This window comes from Pogoniulus pusillus, chromosome 2 (genome assembly GCF_015220805.1).
Source record: "Pogoniulus pusillus isolate bPogPus1 chromosome 2, bPogPus1.pri, whole genome shotgun sequence".
Taxonomy (NCBI): domain Eukaryota; kingdom Metazoa; phylum Chordata; class Aves; order Piciformes; family Lybiidae; genus Pogoniulus; species Pogoniulus pusillus.
The window spans coordinates 25,246,218-25,272,253 of record NC_087265.1 but is presented as its reverse complement, the minus strand read 5'-3'; the positions used below and the strand labels follow the sequence as shown (position 1 = coordinate 25,272,253).

The 26,036-nt window shown below is 43.4% G+C and overlaps 1 protein-coding gene across 2 annotated transcripts in view; it reads right to left on the bottom strand.

The window, feature by feature from the left end:
• Positions 1 to 23,756, bottom strand: part of GLS (glutaminase) — an 88,258-nt gene extending 64,502 nt beyond the window's left edge. The window contains exons 1-6 of one of the 2 annotated variants that reach the window (XM_064158245.1): positions 23,359 to 23,756; positions 13,637 to 13,733; positions 13,069 to 13,190; positions 8,561 to 8,690; positions 7,601 to 7,680; positions 6,138 to 6,301 (exon numbers count right to left, since the gene is read on the bottom strand). In XM_064158245.1, the coding sequence (XP_064014315.1) occupies positions 6,138 to 6,301; positions 7,601 to 7,680; positions 8,561 to 8,690; positions 13,069 to 13,190; positions 13,637 to 13,733; positions 23,359 to 23,693 (928 nt within the window). In that variant the 5' untranslated portion in view covers positions 23,694 to 23,756. The remainder of the gene's footprint in view (positions 1 to 6,137; positions 6,302 to 7,600; positions 7,681 to 8,560; positions 8,691 to 13,068; positions 13,191 to 13,636; positions 13,734 to 23,358) is intronic. The other variant, XM_064158253.1, reaches the window with a different exon arrangement.
• Between the last annotated feature and the right edge of the window lie 2,280 nt (positions 23,757 to 26,036).

Here is a 26,036-nt window from a genome sequence, read left to right as displayed (position 1 = left end):
GGCTGCAAAGCTGGGCTGAGGAAATTCTCATGAGATTCAATTAAGCAAAGTGCAAGGTCCTGCACCTAGACTGGGGCAATCCTGGAGGATGATGAAATTGAGAGTAACCCTGCAGAAAAGGACCTGGAGGTGCTGCTGCATGAGAAGCTGGACATGAGCCAACAGTGTGTACTTGCAGACTGGAAGGCCACTTGCATCCTGGGCTGCATCAAAAGCAGCACAACCAGCAGATTGGCAGAATCACCTATCAGTCTGCTCTGGTGAGACCTCACCTGGACTACTGCATCCAGCTCTGGAATTCTCAGCACAGGAAGGACATGGACCTCATGAAGAGGGTCCAGAGGAGGGCCACAAAGATAATCAGGAGATTGGCGCACTTCTACCAAGGCAGGCTGAAGAAGCTGGGGTTGTTCAGCCTGGAGAAGAGAAGGCCCTGGGGGGATCTTATAGCAGCCTTTCAGTACCAGAAGGGGGCCTGGAGGAAGGCTACAGAGGGACTGTTTATAAAGACTTGTAGTGATAGGACAAGGAGCAATGGTTTGAAATTAGAGAAGAGTAGATGTAGGCTGGACATAAGAAAGGTGTTCTTCACAACGAGGGTGATGAAACATTGAACAGGTTGGCCAGGGCAGCAGTTGAGGCCCCATCCCTGGAAATATTCAAGGTCAGGCTCATAAAGGCCCTGAGCAACCTGATCTAGTGGAGGATGTCCTTGCTGACTGCAGCAGGTTTGGACTAGATGACCTTTGGAGGTCACTTACAACCCAAACCAGTGTATGATATTGATACTGTAATTGCAACAGTTTGCCAAAGAGTTGAAAAAAAATTACTAATACTTAAGGAAGAGATATCAAACTCTGCAAAGCTGACACACATCACTAACCAAAACACACACATCACTCTCCATGTACAACAAAGGTAATCATCTGCTAAGATTAAAAAAAAATAATTTTATGCAGCTTATCTGCAAGTCTCATTCTATTTTTGAGTAAATTCATGATTTCATCTGTAATGAAAAGCACAAGTCATAATAACTCTGTCACTTTAACTGGGGTGCCCTGATTAAGCCTAACACCGATTCTCCTGGGTAAACAACCCACCTGACAGCCTATGAATAGTAAACACATTCCTCACCGGTACTGTTTTTCTTGTGGGAAGGAAATACTTGTCTGGAACAGCCCTTTAAATATACTGCAAGTCTCTATAACAGGTAATTTGTTACCTGAAATTCTCTCCACTGGCTACTACTGGTAAAAAAACTTTTTTACTACCTCAAAACTGCTTGACAATTAGCATGATGGCTCTAGCAAGCTGCCATGCAAATATGCCATATGCAAACTAGACCCTTCTCCTAATCAGCTCCAGTTACAGTGCTTTTCCTTTCTTGGTCTTCTGAACAGTTGTACAAGAAACAGACTTTGTCACTGGCCTTAGACAGCTATTTAGTCTGGATATTAGGAGAAACCTCTTCACTCCAAGGGTTCTCAAATACTGGAACAAGCTCCCCAGGGAGGTGGTTGAATCCCCATCCCTGGAGGTGTTAAAAGGCAGAGATGTGGTGCTGAGGGATATGGTTTAGCACCAGACTTTACTAAGTAGTAGAGTTAGATCATTGTTGGACTCATTGGTCTTAAAGGTCTTTTCCAACCAAAACTATGCTATGACAAAATCCTTCAGCAGAAAAAACATTTTCCTGGCAATCCCTCATCTATCTGCAGTGTGATATTTATTACTTAACTAAGTTCCACAAACAGTGATGTTACTGGACCAGTACTGGCTGGGGACTAACCTGTCACAGAGCAACATACGGGAAAGGGACCTGGGGGTCCCTGTGGGGGACAGAATGATGACCATGAGCCAGCAATGTGCCCTCATGACCAAGAAGGCCAGGTGGCATCCTGGGGTGGATTAGAAGGGCTGTGTTAGTAGGCAGAGCACCTCTCCTGTGAAGACAGTCTGAAAGAACCGGGGCCGTTCAGCCTGGAGAAGACTCTGTGGAGACTTTAGAGCTGTGTTTCACTATCTGAATGGGGCCTACAGGAGGGTTGGAGGGGGATTTTTTCACAAGGGCTTGTAGTGATGAGGGGCAGTGGCTTGAAACTGCAGCAGGGTAGATTTAGTTTGGACATCAGAATGAAGTTCTTTAGCATGAGAGTGATGAAATACTTGGAACAGGTTGTCCTGGGCAGCCTGCTCCAATTGAAGGTGTCCCTGCTAACTGCAGGGGGTTGGACAAGATGACTTTGGAGGGTCCCTTCCCTTTCTCTCCTTGTAACTGAAATGCCCCATGTACTAAGCTTCTACTTTGTTTTAGTCTTTTGTTTAAGGACTGTTGAGGTAAGAGGACACTCAAATTAGTTCTAAACACAGTTTTCTCATGACAGTTATACTCACCCACTTAAAAATTAAGATTTATATCATGTGAATTGCTCTTTTAATTTAACGCATGCTTTAAGCAATCCCAATTCTCTTACTGCATAGCAGTCTTACAAACACTTCTAATTCAACTGTGACATAATCAAAGACCACAGCCTAGCAATTCATCTTCTTTCATAGTTCTATCTTTTAAGTAGCAGTAAAAAGAAGAAAATAATTACTATATGTTCTGCCATTTCATTAAAAATACAACCCCTAAGAAACAGTATCAATCTAAAAAAAAACAAACAATTTTTAGCCCTATCAAGACTTTTATGATGTGAAAGCTTTCTAAGGACACAAAAAGCAGTCCTCTTCACACTGTACATTTGAGTTGGAGAAACTATGAAAACAAAAACAAGACAGCAAGGCTGCAAGTTTGGAAAGCTGATTTTCGAGTATGTACTGAATAAAATCCTGTGTCATTAATGTATTATATTATGGATATTTAAGTCAGAATTCAACACAGTCCTCGACGCAAAATATCATCTGAGCCTTATGCTGTTAATTAAATATTAATTGCAGTACCATGGCAACAGAAACATTGTCTGCTGTCTCACTGAGAAAGATCTGCTAGAAGAAACATTTGTCTCAGAGATAACATCCAGTATTTCCTACATGAGTCATCGTTTGCAGATTTTTGGCATCACAATTTTAAAAATAACATTTTCATGCCTGAGAATTAATATAATATGAAACAAAAATAATCAGTTTAGCATAATCTGTGGGAATCATAGAATCCTTTAGGCTGGAAAAGGTCTTTAAGATCATCAAATTCAACCATTAACACAACACTACCGAGTCTGCTGCTAAATCCTGCCCCTAAGCACCACGTCTACATGTCTTTTAAACATCCACAAGGACGGTGATTTCACCACTTCCCAGAGCAGACTGTTCCAGAGTTTGACAGCCTTTCAGTGAAGATATTTTTCCTAACACCAAATTCAAGCTTCTCCTGGCACAATCTGAGGCTGTCTCCTCTCATCCTGTCACTTGTTACTAGGAAGAAGAGACCAACACCCACCACACTAAAACTACCTGAAGGGAGGTTGTAAAGAGTAAGAAGGCCTCCCCTCAGTCTCCTTTTCTCCAGACTACACAACCCCAGTTCCCAGAGCTGCTTCTCACCAGACCTGCTCTCTAGGCCCTTTTCAGCTTTGCTGATCTTCTCTGGACACACTCTAGCACCTCAATGTCCTTCTTGTTGTGAGGGGCCAAAAACTGAACCTGTATTGAAGGTGTGGCCCTACCAGTACAGTGGGACAATCACCTCTCTGATCTTCCTGGCAACACTATTGCTGGTCCAAGCCAAGATACTACTGTCCTTCTTGGGCACCTGGGGCCACAGTGGCTCAAATTCAGATGACTGTTGTCTTTTTGCACTGGGCAGCTTTCCAGCCACTCTCGTCCAACCCTGTAATGAAGGTGACCTCATTCATGTTGATACATATGTAAAAGGCAAACGTCAAGAGAATGGAGTCAGGCTCATTTTGCCGATGCCTAATGACAAGACAAGGGTCAATGGGTGGAATTAGAAGCAAAGGAAGTTCCATGTAAACATTAGAATTCTTTTCCTGTGAGGGCAACAGAACATCAGAACAGGCTGCCATGGGGGGTTCTGGAGTCTCCCTCTTTGAAGATATTCAAGACCCATTCCTGTGTGATTTGGTATAGGTGATCCTGATCTGGCAAGGGGCTTGGACCAGATGATCTTTCAAGGTCTACTCCAGCCCCTAACCTTCTGTGATTATGTACCATTGCACAGGTTTGTTGTGACCCAAGATACGCCAAATTTTGCCCTCTAGAGACTAGGCAGTGATACTCTTTGGCACCAGCAGCTGCTTCGCAGAAGGCCATGCAGGGAAGTGATAGATGTTTCTTAAATCTGATTTATCACCTTTGATTCTTTCACCATTTCATAGCAGACACGCTTGAGGAACACTTGCTACCAACTCAGCTGAAGAAATACACATTTCAAATGCCTCCATCAAAGTTATTTGAAGTTTTTCCCCCGTAGCTGCGTAACAACCAAATAGAACAGAATAAAAGGGCCTACAATAAACATGAGAAGAAACTTTTTACAGGGCCTGTAGGGACAGGACAAGAGGGAATCGACTGAAGCTGAAGGAAGGCAGATTTAGGCTGGAGATTACAAAGAAATTCTTCCCAGTGTTGAGGGTGGTGAGACCTTGGAACAGGTTGTCCAGCAAGGTTTGCAAATTGTCACCTCCCTAAAAGTGTTCAAGATCAGGTTGGATGGGGCTTTGAGGAACCTGGTTTAGTGGGAGGTGTCCCTGCCCATGGCAGAGGGGTTGGAACTAGATGATTTTTAAGGTCCCCACAACTTAAAACCACTATGAATCTATGAAAATATCTTTTACTACCATTCTAAATTAAGCAAAAATGAATGAGAAAGCCCTACCTTGCTGATGGCAATATATTTTGGGATATTGCCTAATAATAAGACTAAAGAGGATACAGTAAAATGAAAAGACTGAAAAAAAAACCCAAACAAACTGTGTAGCTTCCGTCATGATTTTCTAAACTGGAGGTGAGGAAGGCTGTGGATGTAGTCTATCTGGACTTCAGCAAGGCCTCTGACAGTCTGCCACAGCAAACTCCTGGCCAAGCTGGATGCCTTTGGCTTGGACAGGGGCACTCTGTACTGGGTTCAGAACTAGCTGGATAACCAGGCCCAGAGAGTGGTGGTGAATGGAGCCACATCCAGTTGGCAGCTGTCACTAGTGGTGTGCCCCTGGGACCAGTGCTGGGCCTGGTCCTGTTTAATATCTTCACTGATGATCTGGATGAGGGGATTGAGTCACCATCAGTAAGTTTGTAGACAACACCAAGTTGGGAGCATGTTTGGATCTGCTAGAGGGCAGGAGGGCTCTGCAGAGGGACCTGGACAGGCTGGATAGATGGGCGGAGTCCAGTGCCAGGAGTTTTAACACAGCCAAGTGTCAGGTTCTGCACTTTGGCCACAACCACCCCATGCTACAGGCTGGGGACAGAGTGGCTGGAGAGCAGCCAGGCAGAGAGGGACCTGGGGGTACCGGTGGTCAACAGTTGACTGAACATGAGTCAGCAGTGTGCCCAGGTGGCCAAGAAGACAGATAGCATCCTGGTCTGTGTCAGGAATAATGTGGCTGGCAGGACCAGGGAGGTCCTTGTGCCCCCGTACTTGGCACTGGTTAGGCCACACCTTGCGTGTTGTGTCCAGTTCTGGGCCACTCAATTTAAGAAAGATGTTGAGGTGCTGGAATATGTCCAGAGAAGGGCAATGAGGCTGGTGAGGGGGCTAGAGCACAGCCCTGTGAGAAGTGGCTAGAGGTGTTCAGCCTGGAGAAAAGCAGGCTCAGAGGAGACCTCATTGCTGTCTACAACTACTTGAAAGGAGGCTGTAGCTGGTTGGGGGTTGGTCTCTTCTCCCAGGCAACCACTGACAGAACAAGAGGACATAGCCTCAAACTGTGCCAGTGCAGGTTTAGGCTGGACATTAGGAAGAAATTCTTCATGGAAAGACTGGCATTGGAATGGGCTGCCCAGGGAGGTGGTGGAGTCACCATCCTTGGAGGTGTTTTAAAGGAGACCAGATGAGGCACTTAACACCATGGTTTAGTTAATTAATAGGGTTAGGTGATAGTTTGGACTTGATGATCCTAGAGGTCTTTTCCAACCTAGTTAATTGATTTGTGTGACCAAGTGTCTGTATCTCTTACCATCTTCATTCAGGAACAATTTGTTGAATCTTAATCCACTGGGCTCTTTGCCAACGTATCTGTGCACATATTCTGTCCCAAGATCATTAACAGCAATAGCATATTTCAGAGGCTTTACACAAGACTGAAGACAAAATGGAACTTTGGTATCACCAACGGAATGCCTGGGAAAAACACAGATGAAGAGGTTTGAAACCTCCTGTTTGAGTGTTAAATGCTTCATCTAGTCTTCAATATACTGTCTACTAATGAAAATGCCCCCAAATCCATAAGAACAGTATTATTAAGTGTTTTAAAGAACTATGTTTAAAGGTTTTGCCAATGGCCTTCATAAACTAAGTATAACAAAGTCAGCTGCTGAGGTAACAAAATAAATAAAAGCAACTTCAGAAACAGGTTTGTACCAGAGCAAAACAAAAAACAATCACCTCAGACCTCTAGTATCACACTTTTCCTACTCAATCACAAACCACATACGCAGCACAGTACAGAGTACAGCTGACCTGAATACAGCCACTGTACAGATTTATGTCTATATAAACAAAGATGAGATCCAATTAGATTTTGCAATTTGAGGGTAGTAATTCAGTAACTGTATTTACATTCCTTTGGATAATGGCATAGATATTTTATTACAATTACTAAATGACTTTGGAAAGTTTACTTCCAACATGTAAGTCAGATTGCATCAAAGAATGACTCATGAATGCAACATCTGCTTCATGTAGAGCAAAAGGCTCCAAGCAATCACTGGGCCTGATGGCAAAAATAAAAGTGTATTTGCTGCTTTTCTTTGCACAAATGTAAGGAAGTTTCAGAAACCAGGTCAGCTAGATGGTGTGAGATACTCCTTTACATTTAGCCTGAGAACTATCTCTGCCACACTAAGTTACAAAGAATGAAAAAAATGAAAGTAAGATCACTAACTATATCCAAGACCTACATACATACTTAGAGAAGAAAGTTTAGTAAACCTGAAAAGCAAAATCACATTAAGTTCTGTTCATTTTCCGTTTTCTTTTTGGAGAACATGGATCTGAATTTTCTGGTGGTGTGCAGCAATTGTATAATAATGCTACAGTAACAACATTAAAATGCAGAAAACACAATGTACTCTGAGATATAAGCAAAGAAAACTCTTCAACTTCCAAAGATCAGAATTATGTAAGCACAGTCTCTATCCTGTCCTCTGATAATCACAATTATTTACACATACTGATTTTAAATCGTAAGAGTTTTACTTGTAGTATTTACAAACATTATTTAAGCAATATTTCATAACAGTAGCATAATAATACAGCTTAAACAGAGAAGCTGAAGAAGTTGATGACCAACCAAGTAGATTTTACTTCTTAAACAACTCCAGTAAAGGTTTTTATTTATTAAACCATGAGATATCATGAAGTGTGGTACGTGTCAGTTCACACAACTGAAATAGCAAATTCCAAAAGTTAAAAACATACCTCTGTCCATCCACTGTGCAAAGTGAGACACCCCACAAATCAGGGCTGAACTTGGCCAGTTGTGGAATATAGTCAGCAACCTGTTACAATGTGAAAGAGAGAAGAGAGACATTACAACATCTGAAACATTGAACTGTATATTAACACATGTTAGTTAAATGTCTGTGGAAAGTACAAACAAGAGAGAACAGAATGATTCCACTAATAATCACCTGACAGATCTAAAACTGCACTACAAACTATTATATTCAGTAGATCATTATCAAGTAAAGCCTGTTTTCAAAATACAAATTTCAGCATGTTCTAAGAATCTCTGTTCTGTGATATGGCATGTTTAGCATTTCTGAATCATACATTCATAGAATGGTTTGGGTTGGAAGTGACCTCAAAGATCATCTAGTTCCAACTCCCCTTCCATAGGCAGGGACACCTTCCACTAGAGTGGATTGTGCAAGGCCTTGAACACCTCCATGGGAGGGAGCATCCACAGCGTCTCTGGGCAACCTCTTCCTCACTGTAAAGAATTTCTTCATAGTATCCAGTCTAAATAATGTAAAATTTTAGCTTGTAAAGAAGTTCAGGGGGTTTCAACTTTCATTACTAACGTGAGTACAATGTTGACTATTATTTCTGTCACACAGCCTAGCTAGCTGTGTAGATAAGCAGAATTCTTTTATAGGCTAAGTTTAATAAGACAAATTATATGGCAGTTTCATAGTTGACATTAACAACAAAGAGAAAGAGTAACACCGTAAGACTGTTAAAGAGCTGTGTTTCTAACACAGTTTGCAAGTTGCAGGCATAAATGAACCTCCAAAACTGTTTTATCCAGTTATCAGTTTGACATTTTATTAGAAAACAGACAAATAATAAAACCACAAACTGCCTACTTAAAAGTATGTAGTTGGTTAGTACCAAGAAATCTACACAACTTTGCAGCTGAATTTACAAGCAGGTTACCTTTCCTCCAGATTGTTTTTTAGCACTTTCATACAGCTCATCAATATGTGAAGTAAATGACATGAAATCTGGAATGACAAACTTCCTCCTGAAAGCTTGAGTGAGCAACACAATATTACTTTGTACACACCTGCAAGAAGTTAAAGAGTTTATTAGTGCACTGATGAAGGAGTCACAAAAATACCCTAAATAGTCTAATATTGTTACTTGAGTCACTTGAAGTTATATGCCTATGAGAACAGGTCTTTATGAGAAAGATTTCTCAAAATCACAAAATGTTAGGGGTTGGAAGGGACCTCCAGAGATCATTCAACTCCCATGCAGTCAGCAGGGACATCCTCCACTAGATCAGGTTGCTCAGAGCCTTGTAGACCTCCAGAGAAGGGGCTTCAAGTGCCTCCCTAGGCAATGTATTCCAATGTTCCACCACCCTCGTGGTAAAGAACCTGTTCCTAACATCCAATCTAAATCTGATCTTCCACTCCAGTGAGAACAAAACCCCATGGAAATACTTGGTAACAACTTCTAAACTGAGGGGAAGTGAGCAGTAGTGCAAGTCTCTTGCTTCAGACTACCAGCAGTCAAGGAATTTTTGCTGCCTTTTAACCCAAACACACCCTGTAAACAGCAACCTATCTGGAACATTTTAAAAGCTCAAGAAGTAAAAAGGAAAGGGCTTCTCTAGGAGAAACAGAAGAATGAAAGGATCAGAACACAGGATGCTAAAAGTGGTCTGTCTGTAGAGGGATGAGCAGGAGCAAGGCTGGGAGTTGAGAGCTGGGATCACATCAGTTGAAATATGACCTAATGAAGGCTATCAATCACCCTATCCCAAGGAGAGGAAAAAAACAGGAGGGTTATCATCAAATACTTTCATTAACACTGCTTTCTGGCATCCTTGACAAAAGCAGAAACATCGATAGCACTAACACTACACAGGAGATCAGATCCTTCCAGTGAAGACTCATTTGGAAAAGTAGAAAACTGATTTGCAGCAAAGCATTTTCATTTCAAATAATCCTATTATTAACAGTCATTATCAGTTCAGAATGAAGATACATGAAGATCACTGAAAGACAGAATTATCTTCCTTTTGAATACCCCTTCCTTCCATCAAACCTTCAGTCTGAACTCCTTTGTACTTAGGAGGCTTCATCTCAAATTCAACTGACAGCCATTTCAAATGCTCGTAGGGACTACTTTCCAAAAGTGAAAAGAGAAGTTCCTATTGTAGACACACCTTCAGAATTGCTTTGTGTGTATTACACTTGTTAGTCTATGTTAAAACTGCGATTGAGTTGGGTTTGCAACAATATGTCTTGCTTCTCCTCTCCTTTTTTCCTGTACTTTGCAAAAAAAGTCCTATTTGGTTTTGTACCCAGAAGCCTCCAATTACATTTAAGGACATCAGCTACTTCTACAAGAACCTCTTGCTCTCAGGCTTCTGCCAGGGTCAGTGCCTGGCATTCCTTAAGCCAGGCAAATCATATCACTCCACAGAATAACTTATATACACAGGTTTAATTGACCTGGAGGAGTATTCAGAATGATTATTGCATAGACAAAATAAAGGGGGTCTTCTATCTCCAGCTAAACCAGCAGTAGTATTTTCAGAGGACATGACCCTTGAGAGCCTCTGATCTTCTGTAACTGACATCTCCTCCCCACTGCAACTTCTCTCTTCTTTAGGTTTCAGGTAACCCTTCCAAGACTAAATGGTCTCAGGCTCAGAAGCAGAGCAGCAGGAAAAGACCACAGGGAGGAATTTAAGTAAATTAATATGTTGACAAATGGAAACCTTTCTATAGTCAAATTTTACCATCAACTTAGTCCTCATCTCCCATATACCTTAGTAATTTTCAAGATAGGTACACTAAAAATCTCCTACCTCAAATTCTTCCAGTTCTCCAAACTTTAATGACCTTATCCTAAAAAGTACATTTTTGCCAAATGCCAACCCAAGCACTTTCTCTCCCATTTGAAACCAAGCCTTTTCAAACTATAAAACCTCCCTGATACACGGGGTTTGGGGAGATTATGGTGCAAATCTTTTCTGTATTAACCTTCAGTGACTTGTACAACCTCAAAGTGGCAGGTAGGGAAGGTGGGGGGTTGTTGAAGCTGAATCTTTGGTCTCTAGAATAAAGCATTATTTTTCTTAACTTATCAAGTTGTTACATCCCTCCATTCTTCTTTAAGTTCTGGCTTGGATTACTGATTATTGCTTCCCTGCACAAAGTAGTCTAAACTCTCACAGTCGTGAAGAACTGCTTGGCTATCAATACAGCTGCACAGACACTAATTTTACCCCTGTTTAAAATGTTACAGTATAAGCATTAGAGAAAGGAATTTGAAATCTAGCTTTCAGCTAGCAAGACTACATCTGTAAGAAGCGTTCAACATATTTAGACACTTTAGAGGGAAAAAAAGTGACATTATTTTGACAACTAGGGTATTAATACTATAACACAGAAGAAGCCCTCTGCATCTTTCTGTCAAAAGCTTTCTAATCACTCCAACAGGATGGAAATAATTATTAATAGCTGGGTTAAGCATATCTAAAAATGAAAGTTTTCCTGAGGATTTGCTAACTAGACTGAGTGAGCAGCCCAGCTGCTTGGCAGCAAACCAAGATCCAGCAACAGATTGTCAGGTTTAGGCTTAGAACAGAATATATCCAGAGTGCTGCTTCCTATATGTACATCAGAGATGTGACTTGCAAGACCACGCTTTTGAGACAACAGATGGACAGACAGCACCTTGTGTCAAAAGCTATGCCTAAAAAGCCACTCCGAAAAAGAACTGGGTTTAAACCATAGAGCTTTGTTACATAAGTAGCTCCCATCTCATTCAGGGGCACACAATTTCTAAAATAGCTCAGTTCCTGCCTCAGGCCTTTCCACCACACCCTCACAACAAAATACTGCTGGTTAAGAAACAGTATTTTGCAAATCTTCTAGTTTTCTGTTTGGAAGACGCTTGCAAGTTAAAGGAAAAGCTAAACAGGGTATGAAGATGTCTTACAATTATAAGGTTTTTTCCTACAAATTAGCTACAATTTCACAGAAGCAATCCAAAATATAGGACATGTCAAAATGTGCACACCTCATGAAGATTAGTGTATACGATCTTCTGTATCTGTTAAGTTGCCTAAGTTTCATCTAATAGTGGTTAAACAGTACTAATAGTACTTTATTTAGTACCTTAGGTGGAGTACCACAAAAATAGAAAGCTAAAAAGCATGCCGAGGTGCTTCAGTACACAGACTGTTCTCAGCAAGGAATCATTTACACTGCAATGACCAAGTGTGGTGTTATAGATATCACATGAAGCCCTAATTCAAGAAATTTGTCAAGCATCTACTCTTCAGTGTGCACCAGTGAAGCCCTCAACTCAAGAAACACTGGAGAGGAAATATTCAGGCCTCAAGCTGTTCTGCCTTTCTGAATTTTTATTTAAGTGGACAGCACCAAAAAGGCAGACATTTTCACAATAAATCAATTTCAGTCAAATGTTTAACACCACTAAAAAGGGATTGAAACTTCTGTTAAAAACAATACAGGTGCCCAAGTGAACACGTTTTACAGGTTTTTCATGCTGAACTTGTTTTATCTTGTCAAGCTTATACTATCATTGTTCCACATCACTTACTCAAGATGCTTTATTTGATCTCAAACTCTACCGGCTTCTACATTTAGGGAACTGAAACTTTTACACAGGAGGGAACCATGCGAGCTTTTTACAGGTTATCATAGTAACAACTGTTCTCTTAATACAGAGCATCAAATACAGAGACATGATGTAGAACACCCTCTAATCTTGATATTTAGAATCACAGAATCATTGAGGTGGAAAAAGATCACCAAGATCATCAACTCCATCAAGCCAGCACTACCAAGTCCATCTTAAGCCACATCCCTCAGGACCACATCTCTTTTTTTGAACACTTCCAAGGAAAGTGATTCCATTACTTCTCTCTGGGCAGCCTGGAATGTACTTAGCCACTGAGATAGCCCCAACAATGCTTACGTTCTTCAGCTAACTGACCAGATTTCTCTGTACAAAAACAGCACTAAAACACAGCACATATTTCTCTTCCAAAACAGAGCCCACAGATCTGTTCTCATCTTTACATTCCTTACAGCTTTACTTCATTTTATTTTTCACATACTCATTCTTGTATGAACCATATACCTCCTCTGAACATCTCACTACACAAGCAGTGAGAGAGTGTTAGGTACTCCAGGCCACATCAATTCATTTATTTGGCATCTGACCAAGAGCTGCAGCCCAGGGTCAGATACACAAGCAAACGACATTGATGCGTTAAACTCTTGTGGAGATCAATTTGTCTGCTGCATGAAATGAGAGGACAAACTCATATGAAAACAGCTTCAGTAGGAGGGTGTTTGACTCATATCCCTTGTTCTCTCCTAGGGCAGCAGTCAATCACACACAGACAACATTCATTCGCAAGGATACAATTAGGTTATTGACAGAAAGTTTACTTTTTGAAAAGGTCTTTGTCCAGCATAACTCCATCTGAAGTTGTCTGAAGGGTCAGTCTTAACATATCCATGCACTCCTTCAACCGAGGGTCAGATGTACGTAATCCTGTAGATTTGAGTGCCTATTAGAATAAACCAATAATTACGGACATGAATAAAAAAGTGCTGTTAAAAACAAGTTCTCATTTTTCAAGATATTGGATGTCTGCCACTGCACTATCAACACTTGAGATTTTCTTTTTTTTTTTTTTTTACATCAATTCTTTTTGCCATTTTGGCAAGGATTAATGTAATTTGAAATCCAGAGTGGTCCAACTACATTTTACCACCCATCCCTGCGCAGAGACAAACGCTTTCAAGTACACTCTTTTGCACAACAAAGAAATTAATAACAATAGTAGGCATTCATTCTCTTACTTTAATTATAGCGTTGGGGTAAAAACACACAGTGACATTCCTTGCTGCATTTAAGCACATGTAACAGAAATCTTTTGCTTTGTTATCTTTAATGGTAAAAAAACCTTGCAGTCGTTAACTTCCATACAGCATTCTGTAACAGTGAACTTACAGTTATAAATTTATGAACTGGTATTTTCTCTTGTCCTTCTGCAATGGTATAGAAAAGTAGATCTTCTAAGCTAGGAAGAAGACCTTGCTTCACTTTACTGGAAAAAGAAAACAACAAAAACCCCACACATAGATTAGATTAGTGTGTACTTTTATTTACACCCATTTTTGCATTATTCACAAGGAAACACATTTTCAATACTAAGGTAACTACTGCCATTAATTTTTAAAAACACTTCTAGCAGTTAATTCAAAGTCTGCTTAGGTAGGGAAAAAAGGGTAATATTTAAAGCAGTACACACATACTTTACAATAGCAAACACTGACTGCAACAGAGTCATGCATTTTCCTGATGTATGTTTATTGCTAAGGTTATATTTAGAAGTTTTTGGAGCAGATTCAGCACATTTCCCTCTTGATGTTAGGGAGGATAGACATGTGACTTGTACAGAATATAAAGTGTGTAGATTACTAAGAAGACCCACGTGCCTCGTAAAGCTCTACGAACAGAGTGACCCAATGGTCTCACAGGCCAGAGAAAGGTATAACGAATGGGTAAAGTCTTTGAAATCAGACTGTTTTGAGGAACTCCTAGGAGAAGTCTTTGTCGTTCTAGAAGCTTACGTAAGCCACATCAATTACAGCGAAAGCAAGCAAAGCTACCTGCAGCACAACACAGCAACCTGAATCAGCTCAGGCATCAGAAGAAGCAACTCTCATTGTGCCTATTTGGCACCAGCAGTGTAGTTCATAGAATGGTTTGGAAGGGATATCCAAAGGTCATCTGGCCCAGTCCCCTTGCACTCAGTAGGTGCATCCTCAACTAGATCAGGTTACCCTGTTAAGCCTCACCTTGAGTATCTCCAGGGATGGGGCCTAAACTACCTCTCTGAGCAACCTACTGCAGTATTCCATCATCCTCATGGTGAAGAACTTTCTCCAATCTAAATATGCTCTTCTCTAATTTTAAACTATTACCCTCACCCTATCACTCCAGGGCCTTGTAAACAGTCTATCTGCAACCTTTTCAGATACTGAAAGGCTGCTATCAGGTCTTCCCAGAGCCTTCTATTCTCCATCTGAAATGGTCACTATGATTATCATAGTAAATTCACTGGCTCTCTAAGCAGTCCACATGGGAACTTTTACTCTGAGACAGGCTTCCTGCATGCTTGCGGTAAGCAAAATGTGAGGGAAACCTAACAGACTAAGCACTAAGCAATCAAGATTCCTTCTAAGAGAAAATGCTAGAACACTGACAACTTGCCCTCAAAGCCTTTGGAAGGTCTCTGTCAGTTTAACCTCTGTTTTGCCTTTCCCTGGTATTCCAAAGCACCCTGCTGCAAGCAGAAGCACACTTTTTCCCCTGCAGTATAAGATCACAGCGTACAGCTAGAACATAGACTATGAGACTGCTAGGGGCAGCAAAAGACTCTGGATCAATGCTTTTTCGCTCCCTGAAATGCTTAGATTTGTTTCTAACCAAGTCAGTTTAGAGAAAGCCCATGTTCTCATGTTTGACAAGCAAAAAATAAATAAAACCAAAGGAGTTACCTGGTAAATGAAGACATGAACTAAAATGCAGAGTGGGCAGTCTTACTTAATTCTAGCCATTGATTTTAAAGCTCAGGTTTTTAATCTAATAATGTTGGTAACATTTTGCTCCTATAATGTCAAATATAGAGGTTATTGCCCAAACTAGAATGTTTGGTAGCAACTGATTTAATTTTTATACATGCATGTATAAGAAGAATGTCTAAATTCTAGTTGAGAAAGTTTTCACAAGGCAAGCCATTACTGTAGTTTCAGTACTCAGGGTTACAACCACAAAAGTAAAACGCAATGACGCAGAGGCCTCAGGTAGGCCAAAGCAGTCTCACAGACTGACATTCCATCCTCCCTCCTCTCCCGAAAGAGGCTTTACCCCAGCTCAAGAACAGGTCAGATTTACTATTATGCTTTATAAAAATCTGATTATATTCAAATATACTTTCAACTTTAAGACAACGTTCATATTGCTCTTGCTGCCTCTCTCCCTTCCCCTTAACCAGTGTTGAAAAGCAGTAGTAGGAAAAAAAAAAAATTCTCATTTTGCAATATATTTAAAACACTGTACTTCCAAACTAAGAACAGAAGACAGCTTTGTAAGCCAACACAACTTTCCTTGTCTTCCAGCATGGATTTTTTTTTCTTCAGATGACGCTGGCTGACTAATATACAGAAAGGCTGGCAATTCAGCTGAGACAAACGTTTGCAACTACCTCAAGCAAATTACTGAACACCCTTTTTCCTGTCTTCTACACAGCACATTGTGCTTTCAATCTTTCAAGAACACTGCACCCAGTCAGGACACCAGAATTACCAACACACCAACTGAAGCTTCATCCTGCATCTAACCTTGGCAGCCACATACCTTTTAAAACCCCTCCTGATCTACACCACTGTGTTTTCCCCATTTACACACAGAATTTAACTAAACTCCTCAAAATAGTAAGATTTGGTGTTTTAAGGCATGTGTCTGCTACAACTCATTACTGGATTGCAAAAGGTCTGACAGAGGAAACTTCTGTATTTCACTCCCAACAAAACAAGACAGGAAACACACTGAGAAGTAGGGCTCAGTCTCTCTTCCCAGGCAACCAGCAACAAAACAAGAGGACACAGTCTCAAAGTTGTGCCAGGGGAGGTGTAGGCTTGATATTAAAAAGGAAGTTCTTCAGAGAGAGAGTGATTTGCCATTGGAATGGGCTGCCCAGGGGGGTGGTGGAGTCGCCATCCCTGGAGGTGTTCAAAAAAAGATTGTATGAGGCACTTAGTGCCATGGTCTAGTTGATTGGATAGGGCTGGATGATAGGTTGAACTGGATGATCTTGGAGCTCTCTTCCAACCTGGTTGATTCTATGATATTTTAACTGATTATCTATTTCATTACAAGTTTCAGAGATATTATTCAGACTCTTAGAGATGTTCCAAATGTGAAAATTCTATCTGGAAGAGTGTCCTGGTTTGAACTTCAGTGTTGTTGATTCTATGATTCTAAGGGTTGTGACTTCTCTGCTCAGTCCTGGCCCTTTTCTTCAGCTCAGGGCACATCTGCACAGTGGCTGCTGCTGGCAGTGAGAACGCTGATGGGGAGAGCTACTGCCAAGGGCTGGGCTGCAGACCAAGGGCACTGCTGAATCTTGTGCCCCATGCTGGGGTGCAGACTAAAAGCCCACACCTTCAGGGAGAAAGTAACAGGGCAGGTGGCCTTAAACTGGCCAACAAGAGATTCCACCCTATGGAGAGCATCCTCAAGATAAAGCTGAGGGACCACCACAGTCAAGCCTCTACTTCAATGGCCAGTGCCCCAAAAGGGTTCTCTCTCTTCAATCCAAATCCCTGAGTTCCTCAATCCAGTTCCAGTATGCAGCTCCCAAATCTAGTTCTCATCTGCCACTAAATCCAGTCTGTAACTTCTGTCACAGTATCAGTGGTGACTGACTAACTGCCATCAGGGACTGGTTTCAATACTGGTTCTTATATATTTGATCTTATTATTTTAATCAAATCTGGTCTTGTTTCTTTCCCACCCCATCCGTCTCTCTCCCTTATTCCATTTGGGATGGCAGAGGGCTTCACAGAGAGCCTCTGCCACTTGTCTAGTGGCCAGCCCAGCCCTAACCCTTGACAGATAGTATCAATAAAGCCTTCAGACATTTGACCAAGGCTTTTACCTGCCTCTGTCTATGAATTTGTGCTGTCACAGCACAAATTCTCTCGACATTGTTTTCGTATCTTTCACATCTACTGCTGTTCAGTATTGGGTCAGCCAGCCCAAGTGAAGAGTGGGTCTGCACTGATGGCCAAAGCAGAGAGAGCGGCATTCGATATATTTATAGAAAATTGCTCTTTGTCAAATAGTCCATCTTTTGATGAAGTTTATTGGCTAAATAGAGGCAGAAAGGCTTGCTCTGCAGTTATCAGGTCAGTGATGTGAGTAACTGATGTTTGCTTAACCTAAAAGCCACGTTTTGGTACCATGAGCGCACTTAGCAAGATAGCACTGTTCAGCATATGGTAAAAAAGCTGTTTTTCAAGTCAAGGCACTTGCAGTTTCCACAGTCAAATTAAAGTGGAAATTCCAGTTTATTCTAATAATGACTTTTGATACTTAATTCCCTTCCTAAAAAAAAAAAAAAAGAAGAAATTAAGCAGCAGAGTCTTACATAACTAGACTCCTTCAGCAGTACTCTAACCTGTACACCAAAATCCTGGCAGATGACTACATTCTTTTTTTTAATTATATTTAAATTTAAAAAAACCCAGGAATTCCAAGCATAAGGACTTTGTGCTCCATACAAATTCCTTCCTTCAGCTCTTCCTTTAGCATCAGAATGATGCTTACAGCAGATTCCAGCAAGAGTTTCATTTTAATGAAAGCCAAAGTATAATTTCTACAATATAAAAGAGATTAAATTACAAATATGGTGAAATGCTCCTGCTCTGGACTTCAACAAGACGTAAGTGGCAAATGCAGAACAGGATTCACAGAACAACAAGAGCTAAACAGCTGTAATATTACTAATCATCATTTTAGGCTTTTTATTAACTATAAGACACAAGTCCTAAAAACATGAAGTCACCACTGACACAGCTCCTAAGAGGTCTCTACTGGGACTACTATTGTTTTATATCTTAATCAATGACACATTGGGATCAAATGCACCTTCAGCAAGTTTGCAGATGACACCAAGCTGTCCTACCCTAGGGACAGAATGACATCCAGAGGGACCTGGACAAGCTTGAGAAGTTGGCCTGCATGTATCTCATGAGGTTCAACAAGGCCAGGTGTCAAGTCCTGCACCCAGGAGACAACCCTTGGTATCAATACAGACTAGGGGTTGACGTGATAATGAGCAGGCCTGCAGAGGAGGACTTGGGGATGCTGGTGGAGGAAAAGCAGGACAGGAACCAACAACATGACCTCACAACCCAGAAGCCAACCATGTTCTGGGCTGTATCCAAAGCAGCACCAGCAGCAGGTCGGGGGGGGTGGGATTTTGCCCCTCTGCTTTGGTGAAACCTCACCTGGAGTACTGTGTCCAGATCCGAAGCCCTCAGCACAAGGACACAGAATTACTGGAACAAGTCCAGAAGAGGCCACAAAAATTATCTGAGGGCTGGGGCACCTCTGCTACGAGGACCATTTGAGTGAGTTGGGGTTGTTCGGGATGGAGAAGAGAAGATTCCAGGGGGACCTTATTGTGGACTTTCAGTTATTAAAGGGGACTAATCAGAAAGGTGGGGTCAAATCTTTAGCAGGGCCTGTGTGACAGGTGAGACGCTGGCCTGGGTTGCAGAGAGAGTTGACAGAGGTACCAACCCTGGAAAGATTCCAGTTCAGGTAGGATGGGGCTCTGAACAGTCTGCTTGGTTTAGGATATCCCTGCTCACTGAGGGGGAACTGTAGTAGTTAAAGGTCTTTTCCATTCCAGAGCATTCTACAGTTCTATGAAAGCTGCAAGGGCTGCAACACAGTTAGTAGCTACTCTATCTAAACCAGGCATCATGAAGAAGTTGTCACCATACTACAGCTAACTGATCTCCAAGTAAGAGATGCAAACACCTGTCGAGACACTAAACTACTTTCTGTCCACTCACACAGTTAGACACTGATCCCATTAACAGCGGTGAGTAACCATTTACCCAAGAGCATACCAAGACTCAGACAAAACAACGTATTTCTAAATTAAGATCTAGGCTATCTATGATATGGTTTAGCAGCTACCAAAGTGTTCATGGCAAAAATAAAGTGCTGCTGCTTCAAAACCTGAGCCTCTAAGTTGTGAAAGGTCTACTGGAAATGTACTTCTTACGGTTTCTTGCATCTGTGAGAATTACAGCCACACTCCAACAGCTGTAACAGCAAAGATGAACCACTGCCTGGTGGCCATAAAGTTATCTCTCTGGAATCTAGCCTGGGTGCAAAAGGAAAGCTAATATTAAAAGGCCTCTGCAATTTACAAATACTAAGATAAATTAGGGTTTAATCCTACTACTGTCCAGTGTACTATGTAAGAACAACACACACTTATACTGAAAGTTTTTCGCTCTGTACGGTTCTATTTAAAGTTGAAGTAAAAACTATTAAATATTACACAAGATTAGAAATTAGGACTGGGTTGGGTTATCATGTTTTAATTATTTAGACACGAACATAGGATGTGATTGCATTTTAATCAACGGTCTTCATTAATCAAAATTACTGGTCTGTGATCACTCTCAAGTTAAGATCAAATATTTTCCTTTTCCAAAGTTCAAGCTCAGGTATTTTTCACTTTCAAAATAAATTTAGTTTCAGGTGAACACAGAGAGTGAAGGCTGCAAAGAAGGGATAAGGAGGTGAAAGGAGATGTATGGAAGACAATCTGGTTATGCAACGTGCTCCTAGTTATTTCATCAGCCACAGACCTCAGAATTTATTCCCTCCACAAGGAATTAAACTGTCTGAAATCTCTAGTCTTTGCACAAAACATTTTAGGTTTTCATTTGTAACTCTGTACATAAAGACTGTTAGGCAAGCAAATAAGCAAGAACAACTTAGTGCCACTTTTTGACACTGTACATTATTCCATTATTCCTGTATCTTAGAACCTTACAGCCAAATAGAAAAAAATTAAACTAATCCCCCAAAACAAACAAAAGGAAAGGCAAAAAGGACAATTATCTGCACTGACTTAGCCCAGTCATTGAATTCGTTCATAGATCTGCCTCAGGAAGAGCTTCACTTTTCTTAAGAATTATGATTTCCACACACGATATATCAGTTGCACATGTTTAAAGATTTGCATCATTCTGCCTTAAAAAAAAGCAAGAACAAAAGTATACAGCAGACTGGCTAACATACCACCAGGAATTCCTGCACAGCCTGAACGGAAAAGAACGTTTCCACCTTTTTCCTTATTCATAGCTGTTTTCTCTTCCTTATTCATTTTGCAGTTAAGGATCAAAGAGCAGGCATTTGACTTTCTGTGCTAGTTTGAAGCTAGCTAGAATATTTTGGTGAAAAAAAATAGATTATAGGCTGTGAAAAGGAAACAAAGGTGATGTCTACTTCACTCACAGGCCTGCTGAGATGTACAAAAATAACAACACAAATGGGTAACAGAGTTGCGCTCTCTCTCTAGGTCTGGCTGCACGCACTTCTCTAACTTGCTGCCTAACTAATCCGTCTGCTTCCTAACCCCCCTGGCTGATTCTCCAAACTCATCTTGAGCACAAGGCAAAGCCTGGGATAAGGTAGAGGGGTGGAAGGGAAGTGGAAGGGTGGTTGGGAGCCCCTCCTGGGGACTGAGGTTTCTGGAAGGGATGTTGTGTTTCTGTATTACTTTTTAACCTGTATATTTCTGTATATAGCTGTGTATACTGTAAATATCTGCTTGTGTATTGTGCTAAACTGTAAATATAAGGTTTCATTATTTAATTTCCAGCAGCTGAGTCTAGTCTGGGTGATTTTCTTAAGGGGGGGGGGGGGGGGGAGGGGGGGAGGTAACACCCAAACCATCACAATCTTTTAAATACATTATTTTGGCAAAAGTCAAAAACATTAGAAATGTCTAACTGGTTTGTGGCTACAGGCGCAGTGGATATCATAGGGTTTACCTGCCTGTGCTACTGCTGGAAGCTGTTAGAAAAGCTGTTTCAGAAAAATGTTACCTCTTTAAACAGAAACTGTTTTCAAATCACCTTTTCAACATCCCCCAAACCCCCTCTACAGGAGGTATATTGGTATTTCCCAAGTTTTTAAATGGTACTGTCTTTATTCCTCATTGAAAACAAAAGTGCAACCTTTACAAACCACACCTACTTGAGCCAGAGATGGATCATTTCTCATTTCTAAATACTACGTATTGAGCTAATTCAAAGAGAAGACTTCATATATGTTGATCAATAGTATAATAATTATAATACACACCTGTTTGTATATTTTAGATGGTTATATAACCTGACATGCATGCATTTTTAAAGCAGTTTGATAGCAGAAATTACAAGTGTGTCTTGAAAGAAAACTAGATACTACTGAAACAAAAGGCTTGTGCCAAGCTGAGCAGCTATCACATTCAGTGGGAAAAGGAAAGAACAAGATAGCTTCTTCCCTGCTTGCCATGTTGAAGGATTACAAGTTCATGCTAAAAAATAAAAGGCAGCACAAAACAACAACAGGAAAAAAAAACGCCACACAAAACACAACAAAACCAAACCAAAAAAGCAGAACTATTAACAAGCTAAGGGCTGAAGTCTTCCTGACTGGCCCTGTGGAATCTCTTCCAGACTTCCTCTTAGCATTAGGCTATGAGAGACTTGGCTCAATGTTCAAACAAGGTACTCCATTCTTGGCCATGCTTCATCTGTCTTCTGCCGTTCTCACCTAGGTAATAAGCATAACAAAGCCTGGGAAAGTGGCGTGGATTTTAATTATGCCACTCTATAAGCAGTGTAAAGAAGGTACATGGGCTGCCCACAGAAATCCAAGGGGCACATTCCATATGCACACAAAGGAGATGAGGCTCCAGGAGAGGTTTGTAGTGAAACTGTTGAATTTCTTGTAAAAGACTATCAAAGATATAAGCTGCCCAGGTTCCAACAATCAATGGGCAAATTGTCAAGATGGGGGGCGGGAGGGAGGAAATGAACAACAGTTTTTCAAGACCTGCATAATGCCGAGGACTAGGACAGCAGAGCTTTATGAAGAACCATCAATCCATACACTTCACCATCATACTCTATTCCCAGTATTCAGCACTGGCCATTACCTGGGACACAAAGTGGAGCTCATCTACCTGTCCCTGACCTACTTTTAAAAGAGTATTTCAAGTTCCGAGTGAATGCACATTAACTTCATAACCATATACAATTATTCTATTACCTGCATGTACCTTTGTCACTTATGGACCTCTTGGCACAGAACCATGTTCTGCAGCACCTATCAACACTTGCACACACCACTAATGGACGATAATATCTATCCTTAACTGCATTAGATATAGGTGTAGAGACGATAGCACTGCAAAACTTCCAACACAGAGCTACACATCACCTATATTGCCTTTAATAATTAATGTAAAATGACACAGCTTTCACTTTCTCTGGAAAAACAATGCTTTATGCAAGCAAGTAACTAGGACAAAACCAATGACACACTAATACATGCTCTTTTCAGCGAGCCAGCACACAAGTACCACTCCCCGCCATATAGCCCCAATCAAGTGGAAGCTAAGGGCGCGGACGGGATCACAAGCAGTGGTGAGGGCAGCCCCGAGAAGCACACATGGCGCGTGGGGAGCCCACGCCACACGTCTGCGCTTCCCTCCCCCTCCCAGCCCGCATTCCACGACCCACCGTACCACTCTCGGGATAGGCCGCCTCACACCAAGGCCCCGGGAGGGTGGCCCGACCACCCACCCAGAGGAAAGCGGCCCCCGGGCCTGCTCCTACAGACCGAAGCCCACAGCGCTAGGACGCCGACATCCCGCGGGAGAATCGGCGATGCCTGGGCTCAGAAGCGACCCGACCCTCGCACCTGCCGAGGAAGCAGCCCGCCGATTCCCGAGCCCCGCCCGGGGCGGCGTGGCCCGTCCCCCTTCCGCAGACACAACGCGTGTGAGGGAAAAGCGGCACTCAGATGGCGCCTCCGCATCCCCCACCGCCCGGCCCGGCCCCGCCGCCCCCCTTCAGACTCACTTATCCCCGCCGCCGCCTCCGACCAGCTCCTTGCCGCCGCCGTGGTTATTGTTGTGGCCGCTATCTGCGGGGGGCTCGCCGGGGGTCGGCGACGGTGCCTGCGACCCCTTTCCCGGTTCCTCCAAGGCTCCCTCCGAGCGAGTACATAAACCCCGCGCCGAAGGTGGTGGCGTCGCCAAACCCGGGCCGCGTCGAGAAGCGGGCAAGCCCGCGCCGAAGGCTGCCAGCGGGGGCGGCAGGCGCCTAGAACCGGCGGCGGGACCCGTCCTGCCGGTCCCAGGTGGGCCGAGCAGCAGCAGCTCCCGCAGCAGCGCCGAGCGCCACAGCCGCATCATGCTGCGCCACTTCCCTCCGCCGACTGCCCCAACGCGGCGGCCTGCGGCGCCGCTCGCGTCCTGCCGCGCCCTCCCCACCCGCACATCTCATTGGCGGTAGACGCGTAACTGTCAGAGAAGCAGCGTGTTCATTGGCCAACTGAGATGTCACTCTCAGAGGGCCTAGCCTCCACACCCTCCCTCGCCGGCGCGGGACCGACTGAGCCGCTCGCAGGCTCGCTACTGTCTGGGCGCGCACGGCCGGCGGGGCGGGAGCAGCGCCCCCCACTGGACGGACGCGTTGCAGGGGCCGGACGGTGGCCGTTCGCGGAGCTAGGGCCGGGGTTGGGGCTGGGGTCGGGGTGGGAGTCGGGGCCGTGGTCGGGGCTGCCGCAGCCACCACCGGGGTCGGCCCGCCCTTCCAGACGCCTCCATTTTCTGAGGCTTCAGAGAAGGGGAAAGTTTGAGTAATCGCTGCGCCCACGCCGGCAGCGCGAGAGAGCCCCGGGCCGTGACCCAGTGGCGGTGGTGGGGAAGGGGTGCAGAGTGAGGCCGGCGCCTGTGGGGTGGAACCGGGCGCGCCCAGGCCTGTCCCCCGGCTGCGGAGCGTGTAGAGGAGTAAGGAACGGGCAAGGCTGCAGCGATGTCTGATTGCGGTTGGCATGAATACTAACGATTTCTAAACATTTTCTGGTTTAAACTATCGAGTTCCACACCTCTGCCGGGATAGGGAGAGAAAGTGAGGGCAAGACGGTCCCATCCTGGAGCCGCCCTGGGTGGCACAGTGGTGTCCCCATCAGAGACAGTAAGAGAAGGCTGCAAAGATGGGAGTACGTCAGAAATGCCCTCAGTGGGTTCCCAAAACCTTTTGGCCACGTGCTGCTGTCCATGTCCACATCTACTGCTGGGTTTCCATCATGTGCTTGGACTTCGGTGAAGTCCTTGACACTGTTTCCCACAGCACCCTCCTGGAGAAACTGGCTGTACATAGCTTGGATGGGTGGATGCTTCACTGGGTTAAGGATGGCCAGGCCCAGAGAGTGGTGGGGAACGGAGTTAAATCTAGTTAGTGACCAGTCACAAGAAGTGATCCTCCCCCTCTAATCTGCACTGGTGAGACTCCACCTGGAGTACTGCATCCAGTTCTGGAGCCTCCATTACAAGAGGGATATGGATGTGCTGGAAGGTGTCCACAGAAGAGCCATGAGGATAATCAGAGGGCTGGAGCACCTCTCCTATGAGGAGAGACTGAAAGAGTTGGGGCTGTTCAGTCTGGAGAGAAGAAGGCTCTGAGGTGGTGACCTTATTGTGAGCTTTAAATATCTTAAGGGGGTCTACAAGAAAGCTAAGGAGGGACTTTTTAGGATGTCAGGTAGTGATAGGACTAAGGGGAATGGAACAAAGCTAGAAATGGGTAGATTCACACTGGATATTAGGCAGAACTTCCTCACCATGATGGGGGGGAGACCCTGGAACAGGTTGCCTAGGGCCATGGTTGAAGCCCCATCCCTGGAGGTGTTTAAGGCCAGGCTGGATGAGGCTCTAGACAGCCTGATCTAGTATGAGGTGTCCCTGCCCATGGCAGGGGAGTTGAAACGAGATGATCCTTGTGGTCCCTTCCAACTCTGACTGATTCTATGATTCTAACTGTTCCCCAGGGATCAGTGCTGGGGACAATTATCTTTAATATCCCGGTCAATGATCTGAATGATGGAATTGTGTGCACCCTCATTAAGTCTGCACATTGCAGACTAAATTGGTGGGAGTGTTGTTCTTCTTGAGGGGAGAAAGGGTCTGCGAAGGGATCTGGCCAGTCTGGATTGATGGGCTGAGGCCAATTGTATGAGGTTTAACAAAGCCAAGTGCTGGGTCCTGCACTTGGTTTACCACAATCCCATGAATGCCAGAGGCTTGAAAAGTGGCTGGAAAGCTGCCTGGCAGAAAAGGATCTGAGGGTGAGTGTGACAGAACACTGGAAGAGGCTGCTCAGGGAAGTTGTGGAGTCTCTCTCTCTGGAGATGTTCAAAACTTGCCTGGACATGTTCCTGTGTGATCTGGTATAGGTGATCCTGCTCCAGCAGTGAGGCTGGACTGGATGAGCTTTCAAGGTCCCTTCCAGCCCCTGACATTCTGTGATTCTATGTTGGGCCAGCTGAAGATGAGCCAGCAGTGTGCTTAGATAATTAAGAAGGCCACCAGCATCCTGGGTTGGATCAACAATGTTGTGGCCAGCAGGAGTAGGGAAGTGATCATGCCCTTGTACTCAGCACTGGTGAGGCCACACCTGGAACACCAGATTCACTTTTGGCCTGACTGCCAGAAGGACATTGAGATGCTGGAGCAGGTCCACAGAAGGGCAGCAAA